The 27334-nt window shown below is 42.9% G+C and overlaps 2 protein-coding genes across 2 annotated transcripts; one reads left to right on the forward strand and one right to left on the reverse strand.

Annotated features, from left to right (window-relative positions):
- The first annotated feature begins 12048 nt into the window (after positions 1–12048).
- On the forward strand, positions 12049–24561 carry LOC112899709 (pullulanase 1, chloroplastic). Its single transcript, XM_025968280.1, has 27 exons — positions 12049–12451; positions 13006–13141; positions 13244–13296; positions 13418–13526; positions 13610–13746; positions 13847–14043; positions 14126–14275; positions 14370–14430; positions 14512–14632; positions 15026–15116; positions 15216–15309; positions 15470–15565; positions 16677–16817; positions 17136–17186; positions 18039–18109; positions 18198–18290; positions 18577–18667; positions 19373–19444; positions 20804–20929; positions 21116–21172; positions 21453–21527; positions 22025–22113; positions 22643–22720; positions 22882–23020; positions 23444–23553; positions 23725–23824; positions 24227–24561. Exons 1-27 carry the CDS (start codon positions 12200–12202, stop codon positions 24332–24334), a joined length of 2898 nt encoding a protein of 965 aa, XP_025824065.1. The 5' UTR covers positions 12049–12199; the 3' UTR covers positions 24335–24561.
- A 217-nt stretch (positions 24562–24778) lies between these two features.
- Positions 24779–26381, reverse strand: LOC112899710 (thaumatin-like protein 1b). Its single transcript, XM_025968281.1, has 2 exons — positions 26088–26381; positions 24779–25799 (listed from the first exon to the last, which is right to left on the reverse strand). The coding sequence occupies exons 1-2, from the start codon at positions 26194–26196 to the stop codon at positions 25087–25089; spliced, it is 822 nt and encodes a 273-aa protein (XP_025824066.1). The 5' UTR covers positions 26197–26381; the 3' UTR covers positions 24779–25086.
- Between the last annotated feature and the right edge of the window lie 953 nt (positions 26382–27334).

Genomic DNA, 27334 nt, shown 5'->3' on the forward strand with positions numbered 1-27334 from the left:
GCATCACGATCCCGAGCTGGGTAGGACTCCCACCAGTCAAGAGCGGAGCCTCGCAGCTGCCCTGCTGCGTACAGAACCCGCTCTCGGTCGTCGCACTGCGCAACAACCAACTGGCGCTCCACCGAACGAAGCCAGTCGTCCGCCTGGAGTGGGTCCGTGGCGTGAGAGAAGGTCGGCGGGTGACCTCTCAGGAAATCCGCACGCCGATCACGGGGCTGAGGCGGCGGGGGAGGCGGTGGCTGAGCATGGATCTGCTGCAGAGCCTGAACGGTATTGTTCAGGGTCACCATCATCTGCATCTGGAGCTGGAAGAACTGCTCCGGGGTCAGTGGCGGCGGCATCGGTAGCGGCTGACCGGTACTCTGGTTGTTCTGCTCCTGCTGGTCAGAACCAGAACCGGTGCGCCTAGTGTTCACCATCTGATTGCAACAACAAAATTTTATGAGAATAAGATATCGTGCGGCTGCGGAAATGAAACTTCGATAGGATATGACAGAAAGAAAGGAATATAGGTTTTACCCCCAACGATCTAACTCAAATTTTATTATTTAGTTCAAGTTGGGTTAGGGTCGATTTGCATGAACAAATTTAGCTACTAAACTATGCAATCAACCAAAGATCCAAATCATACATTTGCACAATAACAACCATTCAATATTCACAACTTAGTCGAGTTTTCCACACTACTCGACCAACACACTCGTTCTAGCGGATTTCCATCGGGACAACCTAAACTTATAAATTACAGGATTAGGCGACTCAGGCCAACATCTACGGAAAACTCAAGCTATTTCTCAGAAAAGACGGGGAAATAGCAAATCTAGGGCTTAAGACTCAAGGAATAGAGACAGGAAATGATGTTTGAAGTTTTGCGGAAGCAAGGCAAAGGAAGAGAAGTCCTAAACTCGGCCAATTCTACCTAGGCTTCGTCCTACAGTCAACACGGCTCTGATACCAATCTGTCACACCCGATTTATAAGAACATAAATCGAGCAATCATATATGCGCCAGGATCAAGTCACGCATATATACAACAGATTATCAAGATATCACAACACATGCCACGAATAAAAACGTATAAATTATAAAATGAATATCTTTATTACAACTGAATCAAGAATCAGTTCAAGGAATGCGGAAGCATAATATGAGTACATGAAGAGCTGGGCGCCACAGGGACGTCGACTGGGAGACAAACGCCTAGAAGTCGTCGAAGCCGCTGACGTAGTCCTCCACGTTGCCAGGCACTGAGCAACAGTCGAAGATATCCGAAATAGAACAGAAGAGTAGAGAGGCAAGTGTGAGTACAAACTCGTACTCAACAAGTATAACACGAGCATGAGGCTCTAAGGTTAGCTGACTCAACTGCATTAGCTTTTAGTCTTGGCAAATTTTATTAAAGCTAATTACTACAAGTGGATGAATTACCATAACCCAAATTGCATAAGATTTAATCAATATTAATTAAGAACTACTGAGAACCATCCAACCAAAACCACCCCGAGGAATCTCCCTAATCAAAGGTTGATAACCCCACTAATCAAAAGGAGGATCTGGACCGCTCATGACTGTGAGCACAGCTGATATATCAGTTTTACACTCTCGAGAGGTTGCACAACTTTACCCACAAGTCGTGAGCTACGCTAGTTGTTCATCACACTTCCTTAGATGAGATGGCTAGCAAGCACACTACGAGACCGTTACAAAGGACACGTTGGTAAGGTGTAACCGCTAAGGATTCTGGATCAGCGACGATGGGGCCCACCTCCGGGGGTACAAGACACACAGCACAGACCAAGCCGAAGGAGCAGGGACCATTGAAGCTTACCACCCCTCTTGCCCACGCAAGTAAGTTACTCCCGAACCAACACGACCTAATTAGTAAGTCAAGACCGTCCCATTCCAGTCTTGTGGTTGCGCGGTTGTCCCATGTTGTCGCTCTATGAACCGGTCCTTATGGAGAGTGGCCAACCAAGCACTAAGCACCGTGCTGGCCCCCTAAACCATGTTTCTAACAAAAACATCTTTTAAGGACGCACAAACCACTCAAGCACACAGCACAGAGGGTCGGCTCCAGAATTAAGTTGCATAAGACCATTAACCAAATTAATTAAAAGGGACCAAGGTTTGTTATAGCGCAGCAACCTAGCACAACTAACCAAAATGCAACCCAAAGGATATATATAAAGGATATAAAGGTGGCTAGGAAGTCCTTATAGATATACAGTATTAAAATGCAGTATGAAATTGTATTTAAAAGTGATAGGAGGTTCATGTTATACTTGCCTTCCTCGTACTCTCCCGGCTGCTGCTCGAACTGCTCGGAAGACGGCTGCTTCTGGTACTGGTCCAAAGGCTCCGCGTCTACTCATGATCGTAACAACAACACATGGGCCACACATGCACACACATGCAAACAATAACAAAATATAAGAAAACAGTACAACATTACATAGAAACAGCACTTAAAACTAGTCTAAAGCTATTCTACACGTTACAACGATCGCGTGGATATAAAGAACACCTAAAACGGAGCTAAAACGCGAAAACTACGCTTAAAACAAGATCCAGGGACCTATTTGCGAGAAAACTGGACTTCCAGGGTTTCTGTGCAAAAACTGAGGGCTAAAACCTAATTAAAGGTTAGACACAGGGGCTAGCCTGCAAAAACTCTAAACAAGGACTAGAAAACCTAAATCCAGAGAGCTCAGGGATCTAAAGGGAAGAAAAAGGGCCTATCTGTAATTATTTTTGAGCTGGGGTTGGACGGCGGGTTGATTTCCTGAAAAGGCGAGGGCTCTTTAGCAAAAAGACAGGGCCGAACCGGTACGTTTTATTCTGAGCCGTTGGATCTGGTTTATACGGCCCAGATTAGACACTATAACGCGAAGGGGTACGCGCGATCGTCGGCCTTCGGATCAAGATCGGATGGTCAAGGTAAGATCTGTGGCTGAAACTCACGAGGTCCACCGGATTCAAAATGAGTGGCTGAGATCTAATGCTGATCGGGATCGAATCCGATCCGTTGGTTTGAAATCGTGCGGCGCGGGTTGAGTACCGGTCTGGATCTAATCCAGACCGTTACCCTCGGATCGAACGGTGGGGCAAACTCCGGCGGCTCCGGCGGCGGCGGAACTGCGGGCGCGGCGGAGAGCTCGCCGGCGCTACGCGATGGGGCGACTCCGTGGGCGATAGACGACGGAATCCGGTCGGGGAGAGAGAGAAGGACACAGGGAACTCGTTTGGGGGAAAAAGAGGCGGCTAGATCGGCCGTAGCGGCGGGGCGACGGCGACGTGCGGCTCGGGGACGCCGGCGAGCGCGCGCGGCCGCGGAGAAGCGAGACCGAGGGGAAAGAGAGGCGGGGAGGATCCTTACCCCACCGGGGTAAACCCGCGGTGCTTGGGCGGCGGCGGAAGGCGGCGAGGAGATGGCGCGGCGGCGATCCGAAGCTTGCGGCGGCGGCGGCGGTGCTCGGAGCTAGGGTTTGCGCGGACGGGCACGACGGCGGCTTAAGGGAAACCCTAGAGAGGTGGCGGGCTTTGTAGGGCGGCTGCGGCACCCTGGCGCGCGGGCCCGGAGCAGGGGGCTCGCCGGAGATTTCGGGGAGGGAGGTTGCCCCGGAGAAGAAGAAGGGGAGGAGGGGGATGACCGGTGGGGCCGGCCTGGCAGTGGGAGAGAGAGGGGAGGCGCGGCGAGCTCGGGCTGGGGAAAAGGAATGGGCCAGCGTGCGGCCCACGCGGGGGAGGAAAAGAGATCGGGGAAGCTGGGCCTCGGGCTGGGGAAAGAAAGAGAGGGAGAGAGGGCCCGCGGGGGAAAAATGAGCTGGGCCACCGTGGCCCATGCGGGAGAAGGAGAGGGAAAGGAGCCCGAGAGGGAAAGGGAGTTGGGCTGCTGGGCTTTATTTCCTTTACTTCTTCTTTTCTTTTCTTTTTCTATACTCTAAGCATTCAAACAATTCCTTTTGAATTCAAATAAATTTGAATTCAAACTCTATAAACTCAACACAAATAAAACAATGCTGCAGCATGAATGCACAAACATTTTAACCCTATGGTAAATTTTATTTTCTTGCGTTATAATTTACTTTAAATGCGAGATAAATTAGAGAAAATCCTGGAAAATTTTATCTAAGCCCAAATAAATTCACTAAAATTAGGGAAAATTGCATTAGGGTGTTACACATCAGCCCGTGGCTAAATAAGAAGCAGTTCAAGGCATCGGATCAAAAGTAGCCGATAGTTTTCAGGAGGTTCTCGTTCTTTGCAAGAGGGGATAAAGACAGAGACAGAGCATCGGCTATCCTTATGGTTTCCCATGTGGGCTGGTAGGTTTTTGCTACTTTGTTGTACCAGGTCACCCAGCCCTCGGAAGGATTTGGCCAAGCACGCAGGCCGTCGGCCCAGAAATCTAAGTCTATGTTTTGGCTCACGAATGGGATTCGATTGGCCTCACAAGAAATCAGATCTACGGGTTTCTCGTAAGAACAAGGCCCGAGATAAAAAGAATTGGGGGAAGAAGGATGCGGCAAAAGAATATCTGAAACCTGAAGAATCAATAAGAGCCAAATAACCGGAGAAAGATCATTTAATGATGCAAGGGATCTAATAATTACTACATTAAATTAGCATAGGTCGGAGTTTTACCTTCAGACCAAGGACGCCCGCATCAGCATTCGAAGATCCCACCATTTGAAACCCCAACGAAGATTGAGAACCTGGAAACTGGATCTAGGGTTGGCGGCGCAAGTTTTGAGTTCGTGCTCTAAGGCTTTGGTCCGGGTCTTTGCGGTTACGGTTTATGAGCAAATGGTTTTGGAGAGTAACTTGGATTTCGGGAATCTTTGAAGATCTGTTTCGGGAAGGTTCCGGATTTAAGCAGAAAATGGAATTGATTTGAGAATCGACTTAGATCCGGATCGGCACTTTAAGGAAAGGAACCGATGCGTTGCCATTGGCTCCCAAGATCTACTTCTTGACAAATTGCGGTTTAAAATAAAAGGATTTTATTTATAAAGGGGAAATGATTACAAAAGGGGAGCCGATTACTCCTAGAGCCGATCTATCGGCTTAATCCTACGATCTACCACCAGTAGGTGCTAGAGATTCTGCGGCGCTTGATTGGAGGATCCATGCTGGCGTCACTGTCGTTGCCGCTGTCGTCATCGTCGCTGTCATCATCTCCATCACTGTCACTGCTGAAGCCGCTGCTGTCTTCGGCTTCTTCATCTTCATCATCATCGTCGTCGTCGTCCTCTGATGACCTGCCAAGCAGGTAGCCTCCTGCTACCGAGTCCTCCTCGGTTGATGAAGAATCGACTTCTTCCTCCGAGGAGAAGAAGTCCCCATCCCAGGACATGTCGTCCTCGTCATCTTCATCCAACTTCCCGCCGAGGAGAAGCTGGAGGTCTTCACCATCGATCAGGGATTCATCGTCCTCTGACCAGGTCTGGAAGTCCCACTCCTCTGCATCCCAATGCAGAGGAGCACAGGCCTCGTAGGCGGCAATGGGGTCGTATTCTGGAGTGGCTTCTCAGGTGGACTCGGACTCGAAGGAAATGACGGAGGAAGCAGAAGAAGAAGAAGCCAGTGCAAGAGAAGGAAAGTTGTATTAGGTGCGGTTGCTAATGGCTGAAGGAAGGGGATGAGAGAAAGAAAACTACCGAGGGCAGGTTTATAAAGACAGAGTGGAATATGAATAGGCACCGTGACGGTTTCCAAGGAGTTTGATGCAGAGCAGTCACATCCCCTGGAAGTTGAAGAGGCACGCGGGTACGGATTTTGGAAGTCGAAGAGGCGGGGCGATGAAAAAGAAAAATGGTTTCGGAATAATTATTGCTGAAACCAGGGGGGCATGTGTTATCACCATAATTTAGCCCAGGCCAGAAGGTGGGCCGCGAAGCAAGATGGGCTCAAAAGATAATCGTAGTGGGCTTGCGAATCGGCCCCTGCACGGGTGTTTGAGGTTAGGATTGGCCATGTATCTAGATAGGTGTGTGCGTTTAAAATAGTTTAGATAGAGATAGTCAGGATTCATGTTGTAGTCAGTTAGGATTGGTTAGGCAAGGCAAGTCTCCGAACTATAAATATGTACCTTGGACTACGAATGAAGAAGAACAAACAATCATTCACAACAACTCTCGGCGCATCGCCACCCCTGTTCTAGGGTTTCTCAGGTAAGTGCCGTGCAGCCCCGATCACACTTCGCGTGATCAGGGCAGCATTGTCCCTGCCTGTCTACCATTGTGTTTCTCATACTGATGCATTGTTGATGGCGAGTAACACTAGTTATCTTGGTGTTTGTAGAGTAGCATCGGCTCTTTCATGCTTTATTCATGCATCGTTTGTTACCTGTAAATGTTTAGCTGTCCTCGTGCCCGATCTCGGGTGTAAGGGCAGCACCAGTAGATCCAATCTGTTATGCTTAGTCTTTGTTCATCGAAAATTTAGCTTAACATCTGCATGATTAGGCCCTTCAAATGGGTTGAACGTTCCGACAGTACGCTTGATGCTTTGTATCAACCTAAAGAGGGCTTGTTCCGAAAATCGGCTCTCTGTTGGTTTTTAGGCCTCTGTTTAGGTTGCTATTCTGTTACCTTTCGTATCTGTTAGGCTCAATTAGGTGTAGAATGTTCTGATTATGCAGTGAAAACTTTAACCGTCGTAGATTGGATTAGCTTACTAGTTATAGAGCAAGTTTTATATTACTATCGGATATGTGTGCTTTATTTAAATACTTAGATCCGATCTGATACTGGACACAATCGGCTCTTTACAGCCGATATCAGGAATCACCCGATGAGCCGATCATGGCTCGGACTAATGTTTACACATATTTGTGCATGCAGGAAACTAACATAAATCACTTCTACACCTTCTTGATCAGGTACAAGGTCAGGTGGCACCCTAGCAACCCAGACACCAGGTCGTGTGCCGGATCCTGGGCCGTTGACCGAGGGATCGGGGCCCACCAGCAGTCCCGGGAGCCTCCCGGCTCCTCATGTTGCCTATCGCTGCTCGCCGGTGGGTTTTGACGGACAACAAAGGCCAAGTACTCGAGAGCAATGCCATTGGTGACCCGAAGGATGACGCTACCCTGCCGCTACATCTACACCGACAAGAACACCTACTCCTCTACGGCCCAGACGTCATCAACTCAGGGAGCTCCTATGGCTGCTACTACTAACGCCGGTATAATATTTACCCACCAAATTCTATTATGTGATTGATATCATGTTTAGTCACTAATTACATTCATTAGCATAATCAACATTTGGTAACCAGAGCCATTCTTATGCCTAACGTAATTCAATCTGTTAAAGAAAAGCCTTAAAGTTCCCTGCAGATTATATTGATTTTATGAAGTTGTGCAGATCTAAATCCTATTGCACAACTAAAAGGTTCAAGTTTTAGATGCAATTAGTCCCTACAGTAAGGTTTTCATGTTTAAGATGCATGTTTATAAAGTAATTAGCCTAAATACACTCAGATTAAGTTACTGATTAAATGCATAATTAATATAATTAGGCTAATCACCTCAAATTAGATCTAAACGCTTATGTTAATGCTAATCATGATTAGACCGAGGCAAGTTATTAGGGTTTCAATTTCTCCCAAATTAGTCCCTGTTAATTCAATTTCGTAAAATTAAAGTCAAATGCATGAAATTAGATGCATCTGTAAGCAAATTAGAAGGAGGGAAAAGCCAAATCTTAGATTGCATCAAGAAATCCGCAAATCCCTTTTATGAACTCTAACCCTAACCCTAAGAGCCCTTACCTGTGTGGCCATGAGAGCGCTGGCAGCCATGAGAGCACCACGGCAGCAGGGCCTCCTCGACGCAGCTGCGCGCGACTTGAGCGCACACAACGCCGGCGAGAGAACCCGCGGTGGTGCGTAAGCGGCGGTGGGGCAGGCCATGACCGGGCGCACGGCAGCATGCGAAGCACGCGGCCAGCAGCGCCCCCAAGGGCGCATGCGTCAGCCTACCTGCAGCACCTGCGACGAGCGCGACGCCCGCACCCACGCGGCTGCAGGCCACGGGCCAACGGCACTGGCGGGCCCCGAGAGGCGGCGGAATGGAGCGGCAGGGCGCATGCGGCACCGGGCAACGCACCAGAGCGGCGCCTAGGGTGCACACAGGCTACAAGGCGCTTGCAGCACCTAGGTGCACGCGGCCCGGCGTGCTAGCTGCGCCCATGCCTCGCGCGTGCCTTGCTGCAGGCGTGGCCCAGGCTACTGCAGTTGCACCGGCAGCGGCGCCAACGGCTGGCGGCCGTGGCCGATTCGAGGGCAGCGATTGGGAAGAGACTGAGCTGATTTATAGGGTTCCGACCAGCTCATTCCTTTTTATGCTACTCAAGCATGATTTTCGGCCGTTGGATTGATCTGGATGGTTGAGATTCGCCCCGATTAGGGTTTTGGGGTGATCGGGCCGGTTTTGGGCCGCTATGCTCGTTGCTGGGCCGTTGCGCACAACAGGGCTGCTGTGCAGCCAACTAGGCCGAGCCGGCCTGTGTGCGAGCTGAGCCGCTATGCGGTTGGGCTGAGCCGAGGTGGCCCGCGGCTGATGCGCGGCTTGCTAGGCCGAGCCGCGGGTGCTCGCGCGAGTGATGTTTTTGACCTTTTCAGTTCGGGTTTTATTTTGGAGTTTTAGCCCAATTCACGTTTAAAGTCCTTTTCTTCAATATTTTAATGTTTATTCTATTTACTGTTTAATGTTTTCAGCTTTTAGTTAATTATTTTTGTTGCACTTTAAATTTTGGTATTATGTTTATAATTTTCCCATGAGTTATTTAAATGCTTTTATTTATGTTCTAATGGCATTTATCCATGAAAATTATGTTTACCCACCATATGCAATTAAGATGCGCTCTATTTAAATGGAACCATCTGAAAGTTTATTTAGAGTTCACTTGTAATTAATTCTGACAATTGTTGTTTTAATTATGAATTTTATGATAAATTTCGTTTGTTTTCCCCATCGATGATGCAAATTGAAATTTTTAAGTGTGATTTTAATCGGACCATCGTAGGATTAATTTCATACATTTTATGAGCATCTTAATTGTGAATTTAATTGAGTTATTATTTTTCATGATTTTCAATGAATATTGTGACGAACTACCTGAGTTCCATTGAGCCCCTGAACTCCACCAACTACCCCAAGTGGTTGAACCAGGTGCAGGTGGCCATTGCTGTGTGCGAGTACGACCTCACGTTACATGAAGATAAGCCAACAGAGCCCACTGGAGCAAATGCTGATTGTACTTCTATTAAAAAGTGGTAGAGATGTGACAGTATGGTCAACATGATCATTAAGCAGACGATCTCATCAGCCTTCCTTGTGCTATTTCTGATAAGGACTAGGATGGTAAGGAGCTGACCGCCAAGGTTGAAGAGAACTTTAAGAGCTCCTCCAAAACTTATGCTAGCACCCTCATCATGAATATACTGACTTAACAATATAATGGGCAAACTGGAATCAGGGAGCACATTATGAATATGTGTGACATGGCAAACAAGCTCAAGACACTGGATATGGCCATCTCTGATGGTATTCTAGTACATTTCATTATGACTTCACTACCTCCATAGTATAGTCCCTTCAAGATAAGCTACAACACTCAGAAGGCGACTTGGAGCATGGCTGCAGTTATTGTGTGGAGGAAGAGGAAAGGTAGAAGGCTGAAAGGATGAAGAATGCTGTCAATATGGTCAGTCAGCGCTTTGAGCTTGTTAGTGTCAGCAATGCTCCTAAGCATCATGCTGAATCAGGCAGTAGCAAGCAGCATAAGAAGAAGTTCAAGAGACATAAAGTGAGCAAGTCCGTGGCACACGAGAAGACTTCTGATGAGAAGTTGTGTAGGTTCTGCAAGTCACCTAAGCATGTGCAGAAGGACTGCGCAAAATTTAAGGAGTGGCTGAAGAACAAAGGTACAATTATTGATTATATTTTATTTATTGATGAATCATTCTTAGTGAATTTTTCTGCTGATACTTGGTGGATTGACTCAGGTACCACTGTGTATATTTCCAATTCATTGCAGGTATTCAGTTCGATCCGAACTATGAGAGAGGGGGAGCAAAGTCTAAGAGCGGCTGATGGTAATGAAGTCAAGGTTGAAGGCATTGGGAGCTTTGACTTGGAGTTACCGGTGGCTTCCGCCTTCATTTGCAAGATGTTCTTTATGTTTCTAGTTTAAAGAAAAACCTTATTTCTATTTCGAGATTAGATAAGTCAGGACATATTTGTGAGTTTGGCAACTCGAAGTGCAACATTAAGTTTCATAATATTCGTGTTGGCCTTGGTCATTTGCAAGGCTATCTTTATTTGCTCTCTCTTGATAATGATTATTCTGTGATGAATGTGTATGATGCAACAAATAACCGTAAGCGTGATGATGAGACTTTTTCAAAATTGTGGCACTATCATTTAGGCCATATTTTGAGGGGGAGAATTGAGCATCTCATAAGAGAAGAGATATTCCATTCATTAGATCTTTCAGACTTAGATCAACAATATGTTGACTGTATTAAGGGGAAATTCGCTAAGAAAAAGAGCTATTCGGAGTTTGGGGTTATTAGAAATAATTCATACTTATATTTGTGGCCCGTTCCTAGTAAAGTCTGCAGATGGTTTTGACCTGTTCATTTTTTTACTGATGACTTCTCTTGTTATAGTTATATTTACCCTATCCGTGATCAGTCCGAATCATTAGATAAATTAAAAATATTCAAGGCTGAAGTGGAAAATCAGCATAATATCACTATTAAATTGTGAGATCAGACTGAGGTGGTGAATATTATGGGAGACATGGTCCATTCAGCCAGATATCTGGACCATTCGCTAAGTATCTTGAAGAAAATGGTATAAAGGCCCAATACAGCATGCTAGGCGAACCACAGCAAAATCGAGTCGCTGAGCGTTGTAATCGTACACTTATGGATATCATACATAGTATGCTTAGTTATTCTACCTTACCTGTGGAACTGTGGATGGAAGCGTTAAAGACAACTGCGCATATACTTAATCGGGTGCCTACCAAATCAGTTCCAAAGACACCTTATGAATTATGGTTTGGGAAGAAACCGATGCTTAATTATTTACGTGTATGGGGCTGCTGAAGCTAAGTTATTTAACCTATAGCAAAAGAAATTAGATTATAAGACGGTGAGCTGCCATTTTCATCGGATACCCTGATAAGTTTAAGGGATACCGTTTCTACTATCCTGATCGCTTTACTGAGTTTGCTGAGACCAGACATGCTATGTTCCTAGAGAATACAGGAATCAGTGGGAGTTTTCTAAGTAGGGAAATAAAACTTGAAGAAATTCGGGCTGAGCTTCCCATCCGGAGATTCAGGAGTCATTAACACCTCAGTTAGCGCCACTGTTCACGCCCTCTGTTCAGAGTACACCTTTTGTACACTTTCCCAGATTATGAAACATACTTAAGTGAAGACATATATTATGTTTGATGCTGAAAAGGTTGATGATTCTGGCTCGTTCAAGGAAGCGGTATCATGTTGGGAAGAGCTTAAGTCCATAAATTCTCATAATGTATGGGATTAGTAGATATTTCTGATGAAGTTAAACTAGTAGGATGTCAATAGGTCTACAAAACTAAACATGATTTCAAAAGGAATGTCGAACAATTCAAACCTAGGCTTGTAGCATAAATAAACACAAGATACATAAAAGCATACCTTTCTCTTTTTCAAACTCCGCTTGCACCTAGGAAACTATGAGATTAGAAAAAAAAGAACCGGAAAAGTATACTAGCACGCACATAATTCCTGCTCCTCCAAAGCTAGGCAACACATTTGGATTTCATGTCTGGTGGAGTTGATGCCGTGACCTTATATATAAAGCACAAAATGCCGATAAACGAAAGCAAGTAACTGGAAAAAAAAACTTAGAAGGAATGGTTGACCCAAACGTGTGGATTAACATAGAGGAAAATACCTACAAATAAAGGAATGAAAAAAGGGAAATAAAAGAGAAACAGAAAAACAGAAAGAGATAAATGACAAAAAGCACCAAGGTACCCATAAAAACACTCATGCAGCTTTTCCTTTTCCTTCTCCATTTCTGCTACTCCGTACTATATAAGATCACATAGCAAGTGAATAAATAAATAAATCAGTTATTATTACAAGGCTGGCCTCTCCGCCTTCCTCTCCCTCGAATCCAAACGCCGATGCAAATGCTGCTCCACGCCATCTCCGGCTTCGCCCTCGCGCCACCCCCGCGCATCGCCGCCGCCGCCGCCGCCCCGTCGTCAGCTTCGCCGAGGAGGTCCGGCGCAGCGCGGGCCTCTCCGCCGCCGGCGCATTCCGCGCGCGCTGCGGCTCCCGGGACCCTGAGGGTGCTCCACGCCGCGCCGCGGCCCCCCATGGTGACGGGGGAGGAGAGCGCCGGCGCTGATATCGGCGTCGCCGAGTCCACCCAGGTGCGGCCGCTGCTGCCCCCTCCTCACATCATCCCGTTATTACGGAGTAGGTGCAATTGTCGATTGGACCCCTCGATTGCGGAAAAATTTACGCGATTATCCCTCCAGGTTTGGTTGTCTGTCCGTCAGTCCATGTGGCCCGCATGGCAGTCACACGATGCGCGCAATGGATGGAAATAGAATGATTGTTATAAATTTTCACATCAACCCCTGGGTTCTTCAGAGCCCTATGGTGTTGGACCACCTGCCAGTGATCATACAGATATAGCAATCACTTCCTCTAACTGACAAAAAAGAATTGTATCCAGATTTTACGAAATACTTTTTCAAGGCCCTTTGCTTAGAAAGGGTACTTATAGTTGTTTCCAGATTCGGGAAATATATTATACAATCCAAAAGTTTCAGTCAAATCTCCATATTCGAGATCATGCCTACTGTGAAAAGGATCCTGTAGTTAATTCATCACCATCTTGTGAAGAATTTCCAAATATTTCATTTGTTTTATCCCATGTTTCTGAGCTGTTCTTACTCTACCTGTGATGTTGCTTCTGCAGGAGTTTCTGTCAGATGCAAGAGCTTACTGGGTCACGAAGTCCCTGATTGCCTGGGATGTCAGCGATCAAGAAACCTCCCTGTACTTATATGCAAGCAGAAGTGCTACAATGTGCATGTCAAATGGGGTTTTTAAAGGTGGGTGAACTATAGACTTTTGGATTCTTTTCACCTATTGATTATAATAATAATAATAAAGGGTTAAAAGTCTGCATGTCACAATCCTTGCTGATTTGGCAGGTTACGATTCCAAAGTTCAGCTGCAACCGGAACACAGCGGGCTTCCAGTCAGTGTACGAGTATCATTGAGTTATTGTAATTATCTTTATTCTGCAGTGCTTGTTATGTTTGTTCATCTTTGTGTTTTCTTTTCAAGCAGCAGTCTAATGTTGGCCTACACTTCACATGCTTCAGGTGACTGAGAAATTCCCTTTTATCAGCTGCTATAGAGCCTTCAGAGTTCCAAGCTCTGTTGATGTTGCCAGCCTTGTGAAATGTCAACTGGCTGTCGCTTCTTTTGATGGTAATCTTTACACTAGGCTGCCTTTCGTTAAAGACCTCTCGACAAACGGTTCACGAGGACAATTGTGTATTGATACAAGATAGGTCATGGGAAAAGCCAAGATGTTACCGCGTTGCAACTACCTGGCGTGTTGGATGACATGTTTGCCTACACTGGACCACTTGGCGCAGTTTTCAGTGAGAAAGCTGTGAGTCTGCATCTATGGGCTCCTACAGCACAGGTTCTGGATCTTGGAATCCTTTAACATGTTACTATTACCAGTTTACCACTAGTCCTCTATATTTTCTACTTCTATTGAAAGTATCTCAATAGTGCCGCAGGATGTGAGTGTGAGCTTCTATGATGGTCCAGTGGGGTCTTTACTGGAGACTGTGCAACTCAATGAGTCAAATGGTGTTTGGAGTGTTACTGGTCCAAGAAACTGGGAGAACCGGTATTATCTGTATGAAGTCACAGTATATCATCCAGCTACATCACAAGTTGAGAAATGTTTGGCTGATGATCCTTATGCTAGAGGGTAAGTGCATTTTGATTACTTCATAATACAAGACTAGCCATAGAGAAAGCGGAAGACATAAATGTTATCTTGTTTTGACTAGGCTGTCTGCAAATGGAACACGGACTTGGTTGGTCGACATTAATAGTGAAACATTGAAGCCAACTTCATGGGATAAATTGGCGGCTGAAAAGCCAAAGCTTGATTCCTTTTCTGACATAAGCATATATGAATTGCATATTCGCGATTTCAGGTTAGCTGTTCTGTGGCTGTAACTTTGGTGAGATTTTTTGCACCCTCATTTTTATAAATTTATCACTATGTTTTCTGTCATTTTTAATTTACAGTGCCCATGATAGCACAGTGGAATGTCATTCTCGAGGAGGATTCCGCGCATTTACATGTCAGGTTGTTCACAGTTGATTTACTAGAAGAGTAATATATTTCATCAGCTTCCACCTTATCTGCATTCTGCAACTTGTGATACAGGATACAGCAGGAATACGACACCTAAGGAAACTGTCTGATGCTGGTTTGACTCATGTGCATTTGTTGCCAAGCTTTCAATTTGGAGGTGTTGATGACATTAAGGACAATTGGAAATGTGTTGGTAAAGACTCATTCTTTCTGTATATTTTACCAGTAAAAAACATTAACCTGTTGTTTAAAATGATAACGTAATTTTGTAACTTACATGCTTTTTATTTACTTTGAAATTCTACAATACGCATGGAAAGAATCCAAACTTTCAATCTGATATAGATTATCAGGAATACATTGACATCATAAAATTTATGTTGCCAGGTATTTACATATCTTTAGAGTTCAATTTAGTTCCAGCTATCTTTTATTTTTCTTATTCAGCATATATCTTTCAGTGATTACTACATGTAAGTTCTTAGTTGATTAAACTAAACTCTGTCACTTCCGTCTTGTGCACCTTTAGTTGATTCATTGGATTATTCCTTTTCGAGTAACTAGGGGACTTCATCTACTCTGGCAGATGAGGCTGAACTGTCAAAACTCCCTCCAGGGTCAGATTTACAACAAGATGCAGTTGTAGCTATTCAGGAAGAGGACCCTTATAATTGGGGGTATTCATTTTTTTGCTTCGTTGTTTCTTTCCTGTCAAAGATTCACAATATACTGATGTGTCATAAATTTTTCTAACACATGGCCATATGCAACTAAAGGTATAACCCTGTGCTTTGGGGAGTTCCGAAAGGAAGCTATGCAAGTAACCCAGATGGTCCAAATCGTATTATTGAATACCGACAGATGGTCCAGGTGTGCTTTTGCTTTTAACCCTGAATTTTCGTACATAAATGTGCAGCAACATTCAACACCCAGCATGTTGCTTTAGTGTAATGATCTGAGTAGCAGGTGTCCTTATTTTAACCAGCTCTGTCCAGGATAACAGGTACCTTTCTGATAAATCTTGCTGCAGGCCCTGAATCACTTAGGCCTTCATGTTGTCATGGATGTTGTATACAATCATTTATACTCAAGTGGCCCTTCTGCCATCACTTCGGTGCTTGACAAGGTTGCCTCAGCTTTTAGTTATAATTTTTTTCCTAGCCATTCCGAGTAAGAAACTATGGCTTGATGTTTATTCTATATACGTAGCTAAGTCCTTTCTGGTTTGTAGAGTTAAATGCAATAATACTATTTTTTCATGGAAACTTGTCCACTCAAGAGCATATGGAAACCAATGCCCAATCGAAGTTACATCTTCTAACTAGTTCTTTAGAGACTTCTTTTTAAAATGAATATTAGAGCAAAGAATTGGAATATTCCTGAACATGCAAAATATAGCTGCAATTCCCCGATTTCTATAATAGTCCGTTTCCTGAAATTTAATTCTTTTTTGAGTGGATTTCGTCTATCTTCCCCTTTTGCCTGATATACTTGAAGCACTTGATCTGGTTGTTGTGTATTAATATGATACATGAAATCTATGTTGGCAAGTAATATCTTCATGTTTTGTGGACTAACACAATACTAAGGACTACATGAATTAAATTGACTAATTGCTTCATTTCATGAATACCTGTTACTTTTTTAAATTATCTCATTTTATTTTGTGATGAACATGCATGTGTGAACTTTTGCGATTCTCAGAATTTTTGACTTTACCTGTGGATCAGTCTGTCAATTATGTAATCCAAATTTGTAGTCACCAGATCGAATCACCGTCCATGTATTGACCCTTGTTCAGAAGAAAATTACACCAATATATATTGAGCATTCTTCTTCTTAATGCAACGATAAGCAGCTCTCCTACATATTCAAGAAAAAATATATTAAATATTCAACAATGTTTCACTGGCTTATCAATTGTACTGATAACTGTTTTACTATGATGCTTTTTTGTGTACCAAATGAAACAAATAATTGAACTATAGTTTTATCTAGGAAACAGCAGTGATTGAATTTGTTGCCCCGTGATATCTTTGTTACTTAGCCCATAAAATGTTTGTAGTTCAAATATATACACTTGCTGATTAAAATCAAAGTCAATTATCCATTTCTTTTGACGTTCTAGACAGAAAAATCAAAGTTGTTTGTTCTTTTGACGTTCCATATGCATCCTAATCTTTTGACGTTCCATATGCATCCTAATCTATCTTATTGTTTATATTTGACATTTGCAGATTGTACCTGGATACTACCTTAGAAGGGATAATAATGGTCAGATTGAGAACAGCGCGGCTGTGAACAATACAGCAAGCGAGCATTTCATGGTTGATAGATTAATCGTGGATGACCTTCTGAATTGGGCAGTAAATTACAAAGTGAGTTGTAATAGTTAGATTACAATTATAGGCATTGCATAATTATGACATGGTTCTTTCAAAACTTAATGGTTCCATCAGTAATAGTTAGATTACAATTATAGGCATTGCATAATTATGACATGGTTCTTTCAAAACTTAATGGTTCCATCAGAGATTGTACATAGTTAAACTCACAGGAAATATACGTTAATGATAACACGCTGTTTCTTTCTTTCCTTTTTGGCTAAATTGTTTCATGTTGGTGGCTGCGTGTCTTTTAATATCGCAGCTTATTATTCTCCATTATTTATGATCTTATTACAACTGTCACCATAGGTTGACGGTTTCAGATTTGATCTTATGGGACATATCATGAAAAATACAATGGTAAGTAAACACACCTCTCCTCAAAAAAAAAAAAGTAAACACACCTTCAGGCCAAATTAAATAACATGATGCTTTGGTGGTCAAAAACAGAATATCTCTTTATTCCATCCCCATGATCTAGTACAAGTCTTGCATTAATTTTTTGTCATATTTGACTGTCTAGAGTTTTTGTTCATTATCATTTCTTTTAGTAACAGCTAGGTGCCCAAAGGTGTTCTTTTGCTGCTTCAAAATTTTTAATTAGTTTCCTTCGAACTCTTATTTTGGCACATTAACTCCCCTGTAATGGTTGATCTAGTTGAACCTTCATTCTTTATGGAATCTCACCTCAGTCTCTATCTGCAAGATATACAGACAAAGTAGAGAGTGGGGCTTCACTTGAAATCCCTGTATTTGGTTTCTGAATTTAATGTCTTCTCATGGCTTTAGGTGGTGGATATATTTAGATTTAGGGTATTTAGTAATATGTGTTTAGCATGTCAGTTAATTTGGAGAATACTTATTTTAGTAATTATCCATAGTTGAACAATTACTCGATGGAACGGTAATACCAAAAAGCTAAACTTTGTAACAGTGCAGATTATTCTGGAAATTGGTTTTTTCATTTTTATGTGTGACTTTCTGAATTCTGATTACTACCAGTCTTACCACCATGACTGGAAAGAAATAGCAAATTGAGCTGGGAAAATAATCACTTTGTGGTATTCTGTAAACCAAAGGTTATTAGCTGTTTGTTGCCTGTGGCCATATTATTGAACACTATTGTTGTTGCTGGTTGAATTTGAATTTTTCTTTTTGTAATTATGTGTGTTGTACTATGTGCTTGAGAACACTTATGGTTGCTGAATGCAGATGAGAGCAAAATCTGCTCTTCAGAGCCTTACAATAGATGAACATGGTGTGGATGGTTCAAAGATATACTTGTAAGCACTGAGATGAGCAACCAGTTTTCATAAAGAATGGCATACTCCAGTTGTGTATTCAACTAATAAGACATTGACACTGTGACAGGTATGGTGAAGGATGGGACTTTGGTGAAGTCGCACAAAATAAACGTGGGATAAATGGTTCCCAGCTTAATATGAGTGGCACAGGGATTGGTAGGTAAGTTTAATTTTAACTAACTTGGGCGTGCGTAGTATTTTAATTCCTATCTGCAAACTAGCCGGTCTTGTTGGATGTGCAGAACAAATTTTTAGTCTATATTTTTTTACAATCAACAACTGGAATGAAAAAAAATTAAAGTCTCAACTCTCTGAAGAAACATCTTAGTGAAGTTTATGTAGTAAATAACTAGTCTTGGAAACTTTCTCTTGGTGTCCTTGTGCATTTACTTTCTTCTTTTTCCCCTACAATATAACAATATCCAATACCACTACCATATTTGTAGTTTCAATGATAGAATCCGTGATGCTATTAATGGGGGAAGTCCATTTGGCAATCCACTACAGCAAGGTTTTTCTACTGGTCTATTCCTAGAGGTAATCTTGGTGTCCTTTATCTTATCGTTTCTGAAATTGTCAGGTAATGTTTGACATTTTGGTAACGAGCTGCTGCTTTTATAGTCCTGAAGAACATTGCAGTTACGTGTCGTACTTTCTAAAATGCAGTATTTGGGACGAGATATGTTTTGAACTTTTAACAGTTTTACCTGAAGACAATGAGCAACCTCATAATAAGTACCACTTGACAGTGTTGATATCCCTGGCCCTGAGTTAGCAGTCATTCTTGGTTCCAGAAAATGTGCAACTCTCTGCTGTCAAGTTCATCTTCTGAAAATCACAAAACTTTCTCACACATGTCCTTTAGCTTCCTGAAGTAGCCTATGAATTCATGTTGCTACTTGCTAGCCATAAAACTCTTTTTAGGTCATTTACTCATTTGTCCTCATATGTTAACCATGGATTGTACAAACTTTCTCACTTAAGGTTGATTGTTATGCTCTCTGCCACTTCTGTCAGATAATTTGTCATTTGAGGTAGTAAGGTGTAGAGTATTGTTAATGGTTGATTGAACCAGTAAGCAACCTGCTATCTTCCTTGTCCTTGATGGAGCTGAAAATCCTCTAGAGTTAAAGCTCTTATGCTGACCTGTGATACATTCTATCAAATTGCATCTGAACAGAATTCTAGATTAGCTCCCAAAATTTGATTTTCTTATTAGTTTGTATTGATCCTTTTGTGCAGCCAAATGGATTTTATCAGGGCAATGAAACAGAAACCAGGCTCACGCTTGCTACATACAGTGACCATATACAGGTTGGATATCAATATTCATTTCTTTCTAGAAGTTACTATGTTCTGGTTGAATTTCAACCAGTTATTAACCTATCGACCAATTTAATTGGAAACAGTTCTGTTGTCTATTATCATCTTATTTGTCTGAATCAATAGAGGTCCATGAGAAAACTAGAGATTGAATACTTGAATTCAACGTTTTGCCACATATGTACTGATATTCACTATCTGTTATATCTTTAACATTATACAGGCATGAAAATTGCTTCTGTTGTAGAATCAATTCTTAAATATGTGTGACAAAGCTCTGTCAAAGAATAATTTGTTGTAACCTGTTAGGAACCACCTCTGGATACTATTCAGTAAAACAAGTTATTGTGTTGGCCACAAATGGAGTTCCTTGATACAATAGACTTGTTAAATGTTAGCACACTGTAAATTTGAATGTTGTAAAGCTGAATGAAGTTAATCAGTTGCTATTTTGGATGCAAACGCATGCAGCCATGTAACTAGGTCACCTGTATTTAAGGTATTTATAGTACCAGTTGAGTGTAGCAGAGATGCGTATGCTGCGTTGGTTCTGCGGGCATACAAGAAGGGACAGAATCCGGAACGAAGAGATTCGAGATAGGGTCGGGGTGGCACCTATCGAGGAGAAGTTGATTCAACATCGGTTGAGATGGTTTGGACATGTACAACGGAGGCCTCCCGAGGCGCCGGTGCGTAGTGGAGTTTTAAAGCGGGGCGATAATGTAAAGAGAGGTAGAGGTAGACCTAGACTAACTTGGGACGAGACGGTTAAGAGAGACCTTAAGGAGTGGAATATCGCTAAGGAATTAGCTATGGATAGGAGCGCTTGGAGATTAGCAATTAATGTACCTGAACCGTGACCTTTGTTACTTTTTGTTTAACCCCTAACTCTTCCTTTGGCTTGTGCACTTTTTGTGTTTCTTATTCTTGTTTTCTGTGGGTTTCATCTCTAGCCTACCCCAACTTGCTTGGGACAAAAGGCTAAGTTGTTGTTGTTGTTGTTGTTATAGTACCAGTTGAGGTAAGTTATGAGCATTCCCCTGAAGTGGCTTTACCTTCTCATTTTTCATGCATTTTTTTTGTTTCATCTGTTTGCTTCAATTAATTATGTGCTGTCTTTCATACAACTAAGTAATTATCTTGACTTTTTCCATGTTTTGTCTTCCATCTCCAAAGCCTTGTATCAGCAGAGGAATTTTGAATTTCTTTTAATATGAGGTCTCACCATGAGCCAATTATGAAACTTTCCTATGGCACAGCACATAATATTTGTTGCTTGCAAGTTCACCATGTGAGAACCATACTCAGACAAATAAGCATATCCTTGTTGATTTCATTTTCCTTTTGCAGATTGGATTAGCTGGTAATCTGAAGGACTATGTACTAATATCTCATACCGGAGAAGTTAAGAAAGGATCCGAAGTTCGCACTTTCGATGGGTCACCTGTTGGCTATACTTCATCCCCTATAGAAACAGTAAATTTTGACTTTCCAAAACAGGCTAAACAGTATATGTTAAATTGTCAAACCTCACATTCTGGAGAAGCTCAATACGTTTTCTGATTTGCATGGCCTGATTGGATAAGTTATTTTCTTTGTCTCGCTTATTAAATTCTGCTACAAATTAATTACTGAAGTACACCACTGTTTCTTGCATTTCAGATCAACTATGCTTCTGCTCATGACAATGAAACTCTATTTGATATTATTAGTCTAAAGGTACGGAGTGTATCATGATACCCATAAACTTAAGTGCTATTACATTTTTTCATCCATTATCAGTCTGCAAATCTATCGTTTCTTTTTCTTTCTTCAAAAATAAAAACGACACTTTTTTTTTGGCTGCTATCAGTATTTGCTACCTTGTACATTATGTCTTATATCAATAAACTAAGCATATTATTCCTGTGACAATATAGTTTTGCAAGTACAGTTTTACTCTCTAATTCCAGCTGTGTCTGGTATTCTCTGAAGTTTTTTCTTTGGTTTCCTTGTGCAGAGCCTGATGAGCCTCTCGATTGAGGAGAGATGCAGGATAAATCATTTGTCCTCAAGCATCATTGCATTATCCCAGGTGGTTATTGAAGTTTTTATCGATTATTTGTTTCATATTATAGGAGTTGATAACCCAGATAATGAGTTTCTACTAAAATAATGTGCATATTAAAATGTATGTCATTGCATGTCTGATCTAACAGGTTTAGTGCTAGCCAAATCAGCTCAACCTTAAACGTGGTGCTAGATATGGAGTCACTAAATGGTCATGTTTGCCAATACAGGACGCAAATTGTTTCATTAGGACACTTAAGCATCAGAATTCTTTTGCTAGGATGTTAATATTATAATATTGGGACTTAAACTATAAATAATATGAGTCTTAGCTAAAATCCAGCAGAAACGCACTATACCACAATCTGACCTGATTTGTTTTTTCAGCTTTCACCACTTTGCATATTCTCATGATTGTTGCTTTTCTTAAGATCACGTGCTATTGTATGTTTTCATGCATTGACAATAATTTAAACATTTGCAACAGGTTTCTCATTTTGATATTGTTTTGTCTACTTCCAGGGAATACCATTTTTCCATGCTGGTGATGAGATACTGCGATCTAAGTCGCTTGATCGAGATTCATATAACTCCGGTGATTGGTTTAACAAGTAACATGCTACCCTTTTGACCTTGATGAGAACATGTTGGAAACTCACCTCCCACCGAGTGGTTTCTCAGGCACAACCAAGTGGTTTGCCTAGACCGGGAGGGGATGAACACACTCACACCTTTGAGATTATTTGCACTAGGGCTCCGATTGGATCTTGGTTGCTGCTGTGAGCTTTGATTTAAGTAGAGGTCCCAAGGGGACAAGTTACAATAAAGGAGCGCTGGCTACAAGACCAGGCGCAAGTTACAAGGAAAAGAAGCTTTGGTGCATGGGCTGCATGCAAGCAGTAAATGCAGCATGCTGCTACCTACGACTAGTCGATTTGGTCTAGATACTACCTACACAAGGGTTAAAACCCCAACAGAACATTAATTCCCCTAAATTATTCAATTGAACTTTGAAGAATTGTTTGTTATGACCATAACTTCTCAGTTATTATCCTATATGAATAAAAGTTGAACGAAAGTTCCCCAAGCATGTTTGAAAGCAAGGCAGGGTAAATGTTCTGTTTTCTTCCTCGTGTGCAGACTTGATTTTACCTATGAAACAAACAATTGGGGTGTTGGGCTTCCACCAAGGGAAAAGAATGAAGGGAGTTGGCCTTTGTAAGTTCTGGATCCTTCTTGACACGTCATATGAGTGTATGATATTCCTTTAATTTACCACAGCTGCAGAGAACAAATACTCTTCCTATTGTACATTGTATTGTTTCTTTTGAACTAAAGAGTTCGGTGATCATTTTATTGTGCAATCGGGAATTTCTCAGGATGAAACCAAGATTGGAGAACCCGTCATTCAAACCTACAAAAGATCATATTCTTGCTGCCTTAGACAATTTTGTTGACATACTGAAGATTAGATACTCATCGCCGCTCTTTCGTCTAACTACAGCAAGTGACATTGAGGTACATGAATTTTTTGTGCCAACAAATTGATGTGAACTTTCACCAGACTGCTGTAGTGATATCATTTAGATGAGCACTTTTTTTTGTTTGTTGCAAGGAAAGCGTAAACTGCTTTTTCTGGAAATTTTAATACATGTATTAAGTAAAATTTATGAATTTCATGCACTCTGGAGCTATGCACTTGTCAATGGGACACAAATGTATGTTAACTACATCCTGCACTTGGAAATGAATAATTGCCTGAAAAATAGATGAAGAATAATCCTGGTATGATAGATATTTGCGGATCCACGTATAAGTACAACAAAAAACAAACAAACTACTACTTTGCATGTTTAAGGATCTTTTTTGAGCTGACTTGTTTAGGGGTATTTGATCTCCCGTGCTTTCTTCAGAGCTGACTGTATTCCTATCTTGTTTCAGCAACGGGTTCACTTTCACAACACAGGCCCTTCCTTGGTTCCAGGAGTTATTATCATGAGCATCGAAGATGCACAGAATGATACGCATGAGATGGCCCAGTTAGATAAAAAGTAAGCAGCATTGATGTAGTTATATTGCAGTCTTTGGAAACATTTAGTTGTTTATCAGCTGAAAGATCGAAAAACAGTTACAGTATTTTTTTGGTCTATGCACTTACATATATATGTTATCAGATCTTTCAATGTTCTGTTCAGTAGCTAACAGCATGTCGATTTCTGCAGCTTCTCTTGTGTCGTTACAGTCTTCAATGCATGTCCACACGAAGTATCAGTGAAAATCCCTGATCTCGTGTCGATGCAGCTTCAGTTGCATCCTGTGCAGGTAATTAACTGTTTTTCAGTTTTTTTTTCTGCATCAATTGTCCTCTCCTCAGCCAAATACATTTATCACAAGCATTGTTCTGTTAGTGTTGTACTTGAAGCCCAGTCCTGAAACCTAGTAATGCGTTTTGGAAGTGATTTTCTGTAGCATGTTAAATACAAAACAGTTGTTTTTGTGGTATGGTGTTTCCAGTGCTTGCTTGCTTGGATTACACTTTCCATATCCATTATTAGTCCCTGTAAAAATCTGAACACTAGTATATCTGCAAACTGCATGGAACAATCACTGATTGTGGGGAGATTGTAGTTAAGAACTTTGCTGTAGACATCAATGAGTCACGAATCCAAACTGCTACAACGAGGAGGTAATGTGAATATCTGACGGCTATTACAATTGATTCAGGTGAACTCATCAGATGCTTTAGTCCGGCAATCTGCATTCGACTCCACCACAGGCCGATTCACTGTGCCCACAAGAACAACAGCAGTGTTCGTTGAACCCAGGTGCTGATGCCTTTTGCAAACAAATGCATTTCGGCATCGAAGAAAGCGAGTGAAGTATAGGAGTCCTTGAATATGTATACATAAAGAGATGGATTGAAGTTAAGGGGCCCTGTTGGCAAGTTTATATAAAAATAAGGTGCCCAAGTCGCCAATGCTTGGCTTTGCCATATGTATGTTGCTGAAATAACAATGTACTGTATGGTTTGGAAAATCATAAAGGGCCTTGATTTCTCATCGTTTTGCAATCGTTGTGTGGATGTGATCCATTTGATTTTGATCTAGCACCTCCTACATCCAGCCATCCTTAAGCCAGGCAAACATTCTTCTAGCCACCACAGCCTGGTCCGTCTGCTTCCCAGAACCCCTTTCCTAAAGCCCGCTGGCAATTTCCCGTCGGTCAGAAATTTTCAGTGATTTCAAGGGACTAGAATCAATTGTGACAAATAGATGATGTTGAAAGTGTAGCACCATCCAAACGTACAAAATATCTCATTACATGATATCGTTGAACCACCTCCTTTTCATAAAGAGTATGTATTCAATAAATTCAATCGGTATGTGTTTTGTGTGTTGCCTTCTGTGCATATTAACATCTTTTTGCTTTTACTCCTATTGACTTCATGGTCGAAGCACCATATGCTAGTCTGGCCCTAAACACGACCACTGCTCTTCAATTATTACCAACATATCAAGGAATATAATCTCCAAACCTCATCTTCCTGTGACCAATTTTTTATTTCACTCTGATCATCACTTTGATCAACTCCCAGGGCAGAAGGTGACGTCATAGCTGGAGGCGCCGGAGCACGTGAAGGTGCTGCTGGCGTCGTCGTAGGCGTAGCTGTACGCCGCCGGGCAGGCGCTCTTGAACACCTGCGAGTAGCTGGTGGGCCCGCACGCCGCCGGCGTGCCGTACTGCCCCGTGCAGCAGTAGCGCGCGCTGCCGTAGGCGTTGCAGGCGCTCTTGCACGCCACGACGCCGCCGGACGCGGCCACGACGCGGAGGTCCGCGGGGCACATGGCGTTCACGTCCCCCGCGCACGCAGCGGGGCGGCAGTCCCCGCCGCCGCCGCCCGAGGGCGCCACGCGCACCGGCACGTTGAACCCGTCGACGAGGCTCACGTCGTAGAAGTCCTGCCCGCCGCTGCCGGGCACGGCGAGGGTGACCTCTACGAGCGACACGGGCGGCGCCGGACCGCGGCCCTCGCAGGCGACGTCGCCCGTACCGCAGTCCGCCGTGGCGCAGGAGAAGCGGCCCGTGGCGGAGTCGACGGCGCACCCCGTGCGAGCCCAGAACGTGCCCGACCAGCTTGACGACGACGGCGCGTCGAGGCGGGACGTGGCGGACGGCGCCAGATAGAAGCCGGAGCGCGCGAGCGGCGGCGAGCTCGCGCCGTGGAGCGCGCCCACCCACACCGGGTGCTGGCAGGCGTTGGTGAAGCGGAACGACGTCGCGCCGTCAGCGCCCAGCGCTGCGCATTATCCAACGACGCATTTGAATTGCGAAATAATTCCCGAAGAAACGAAAACAAAGAAAACATTCGATCGAGAATTACTTAAACGTACTAAAAGTTAGTTGAAGAAAACTCAAGATTAGGAAACAAATTCCATTTTCACGCGCAGATCAGAAATAAATGTCGAATCTTAAATGATCGTTCTCCGCGAAAATTGTTGCAACAAAGAGAAAAACATGGAATTGAAGAACACATTAATAACAACATGAGCATCCAGACGTTTGTGTGGAAGAATTAATTCCAGACCTCCGCAGAGAAGCTGAAGAACCAAGAGAATGGCAGGAGGAACCACCCTGTTCCGAGCAGCATTGCCCGTGGCAGCGGAGTGTTGGAGAAGAAGGTGAGCTACCGCCATGGTAGCTAGCAGGCACACGAAACCTAAATGGATCTCATGAGGAACAATCACAAGTGCACAAGCAACATATATAGATCTATATATATAAGTATCTGCTGATATTTGGACATGTATATAATTATATATATATCAAGTAAAATCAACAAGAAGCCTGCCCTCTTGTACGGCACGGTGGTTGCAGCTTAGATATAGATAGGCGGCCGGATAGAAGAATGCGTGGAGGGGAGAAAAAGGCATGCATGCAACAGATCTATCGAGAAAAAGTTTCCGCCTTTTCGGCGAATTTATGTTGGACCCTCACTCTTGGCATGGGCTATCTATCATCCTAGCCGCAGCTGCTGATTGCTTGCAAGCTGTTGCAACAGAAAAAAGGCGATGGAGATGTAGTAATTGGCATCACGTACGCGTACGCGCGAACCGATCATCAGTTCTGCCGATTATAGTAATGGTGGATCTGGGCATAGATCTAGCTAGCTAGCTCTCTTTTTTCGATTTGGTGAAGGTTTGGTACACTCCTGTGATTGGAGAATCCGTACTACTGTGGACGGCTGAATCTTTGTCTCTGCTGGGGTCAAATGACAGGTGAACTGATAAAGAGGATCGGCAGCGGCCAACCTATTCATGCAATCCCCCAGAAAAGGTTGGCAAAAGTTGAAGCTCTGTAGGGGACTCCCTGCAAAGGACTTGAATTAAAAAAAAAATCTTGATTTAGTGTCACTATCAGTCCAGTCACCAAGGACACAGTTTGTTGCTCCAGTTTCTTCATTTTTCATAGAAGATTCTTGATGTTTCTTTCCACTAGATATATAAAATCTGGGTTTGCGAATTCAAAGACTTCAGAAAATCTTGTGGCCATGTCACAATTTCATTGTGAGTGACTACTTATTTTACCAAAAGGTGCTTGGCTAACAGTTTTGCTTTTCAATGCATCACGAAGTAGAATCAAGATCACTGATAACTCCAGTTACGAATTCAACTTTTTGGCACTATTCTAAAAGAACCCAGAGCTGACAATTAATGTCCTTGGCACTTGGTAGCGGTGGAGAAAGGTGAAAACCAGCGGACATGGTTGCATTAGACGATGAAGCATGAATAGTGGTGCAGTGATGATTCTGTTCCAGCTTTGTTTGTCTCTCAA

This window comes from Panicum hallii, chromosome 7 (assembly GCF_002211085.1).
Source record: "Panicum hallii strain FIL2 chromosome 7, PHallii_v3.1, whole genome shotgun sequence".
In the NCBI taxonomy this organism is placed as follows: domain Eukaryota; kingdom Viridiplantae; phylum Streptophyta; class Magnoliopsida; order Poales; family Poaceae; genus Panicum; species Panicum hallii.

What these genes read in the sequence shown, in the direction of transcription:
- LOC112899709 (XM_025968280.1), top strand. Translation starts at nt 12,200, where the DNA reads ATGCAAATGCTGCTCCACGCCATCTCCGGCTTCGCCCTCGCGCCACCC. An exon ending in ACAGCGGGCTTCCAGTCAGT is followed by an intron (nt 13,297 to 13,417) that starts GTACGAGTATCA and finishes CACATGCTTCAG; the next exon opens with GTGACTGAGAAATTCCCTTT. An exon ending in TTGATATTATTAGTCTAAAG is followed by an intron (nt 21,173 to 21,452) that starts GTACGGAGTGTA and finishes TTCCTTGTGCAG; the next exon opens with AGCCTGATGAGCCTCTCGAT.
- LOC112899710 (XM_025968281.1), bottom strand. Translation starts at nt 26,196, where the DNA reads ATGGCGGTAGCTCACCTTCTTCTCCAACACTCCGCTGCCACGGGCAAT. An exon ending in TCTTCAGCTTCTCTGCGGAG is followed by an intron (nt 25,800 to 26,087) that starts GTCTGGAATTAA and finishes GATAATGCGCAG; the next exon opens with CGCTGGGCGCTGACGGCGCG.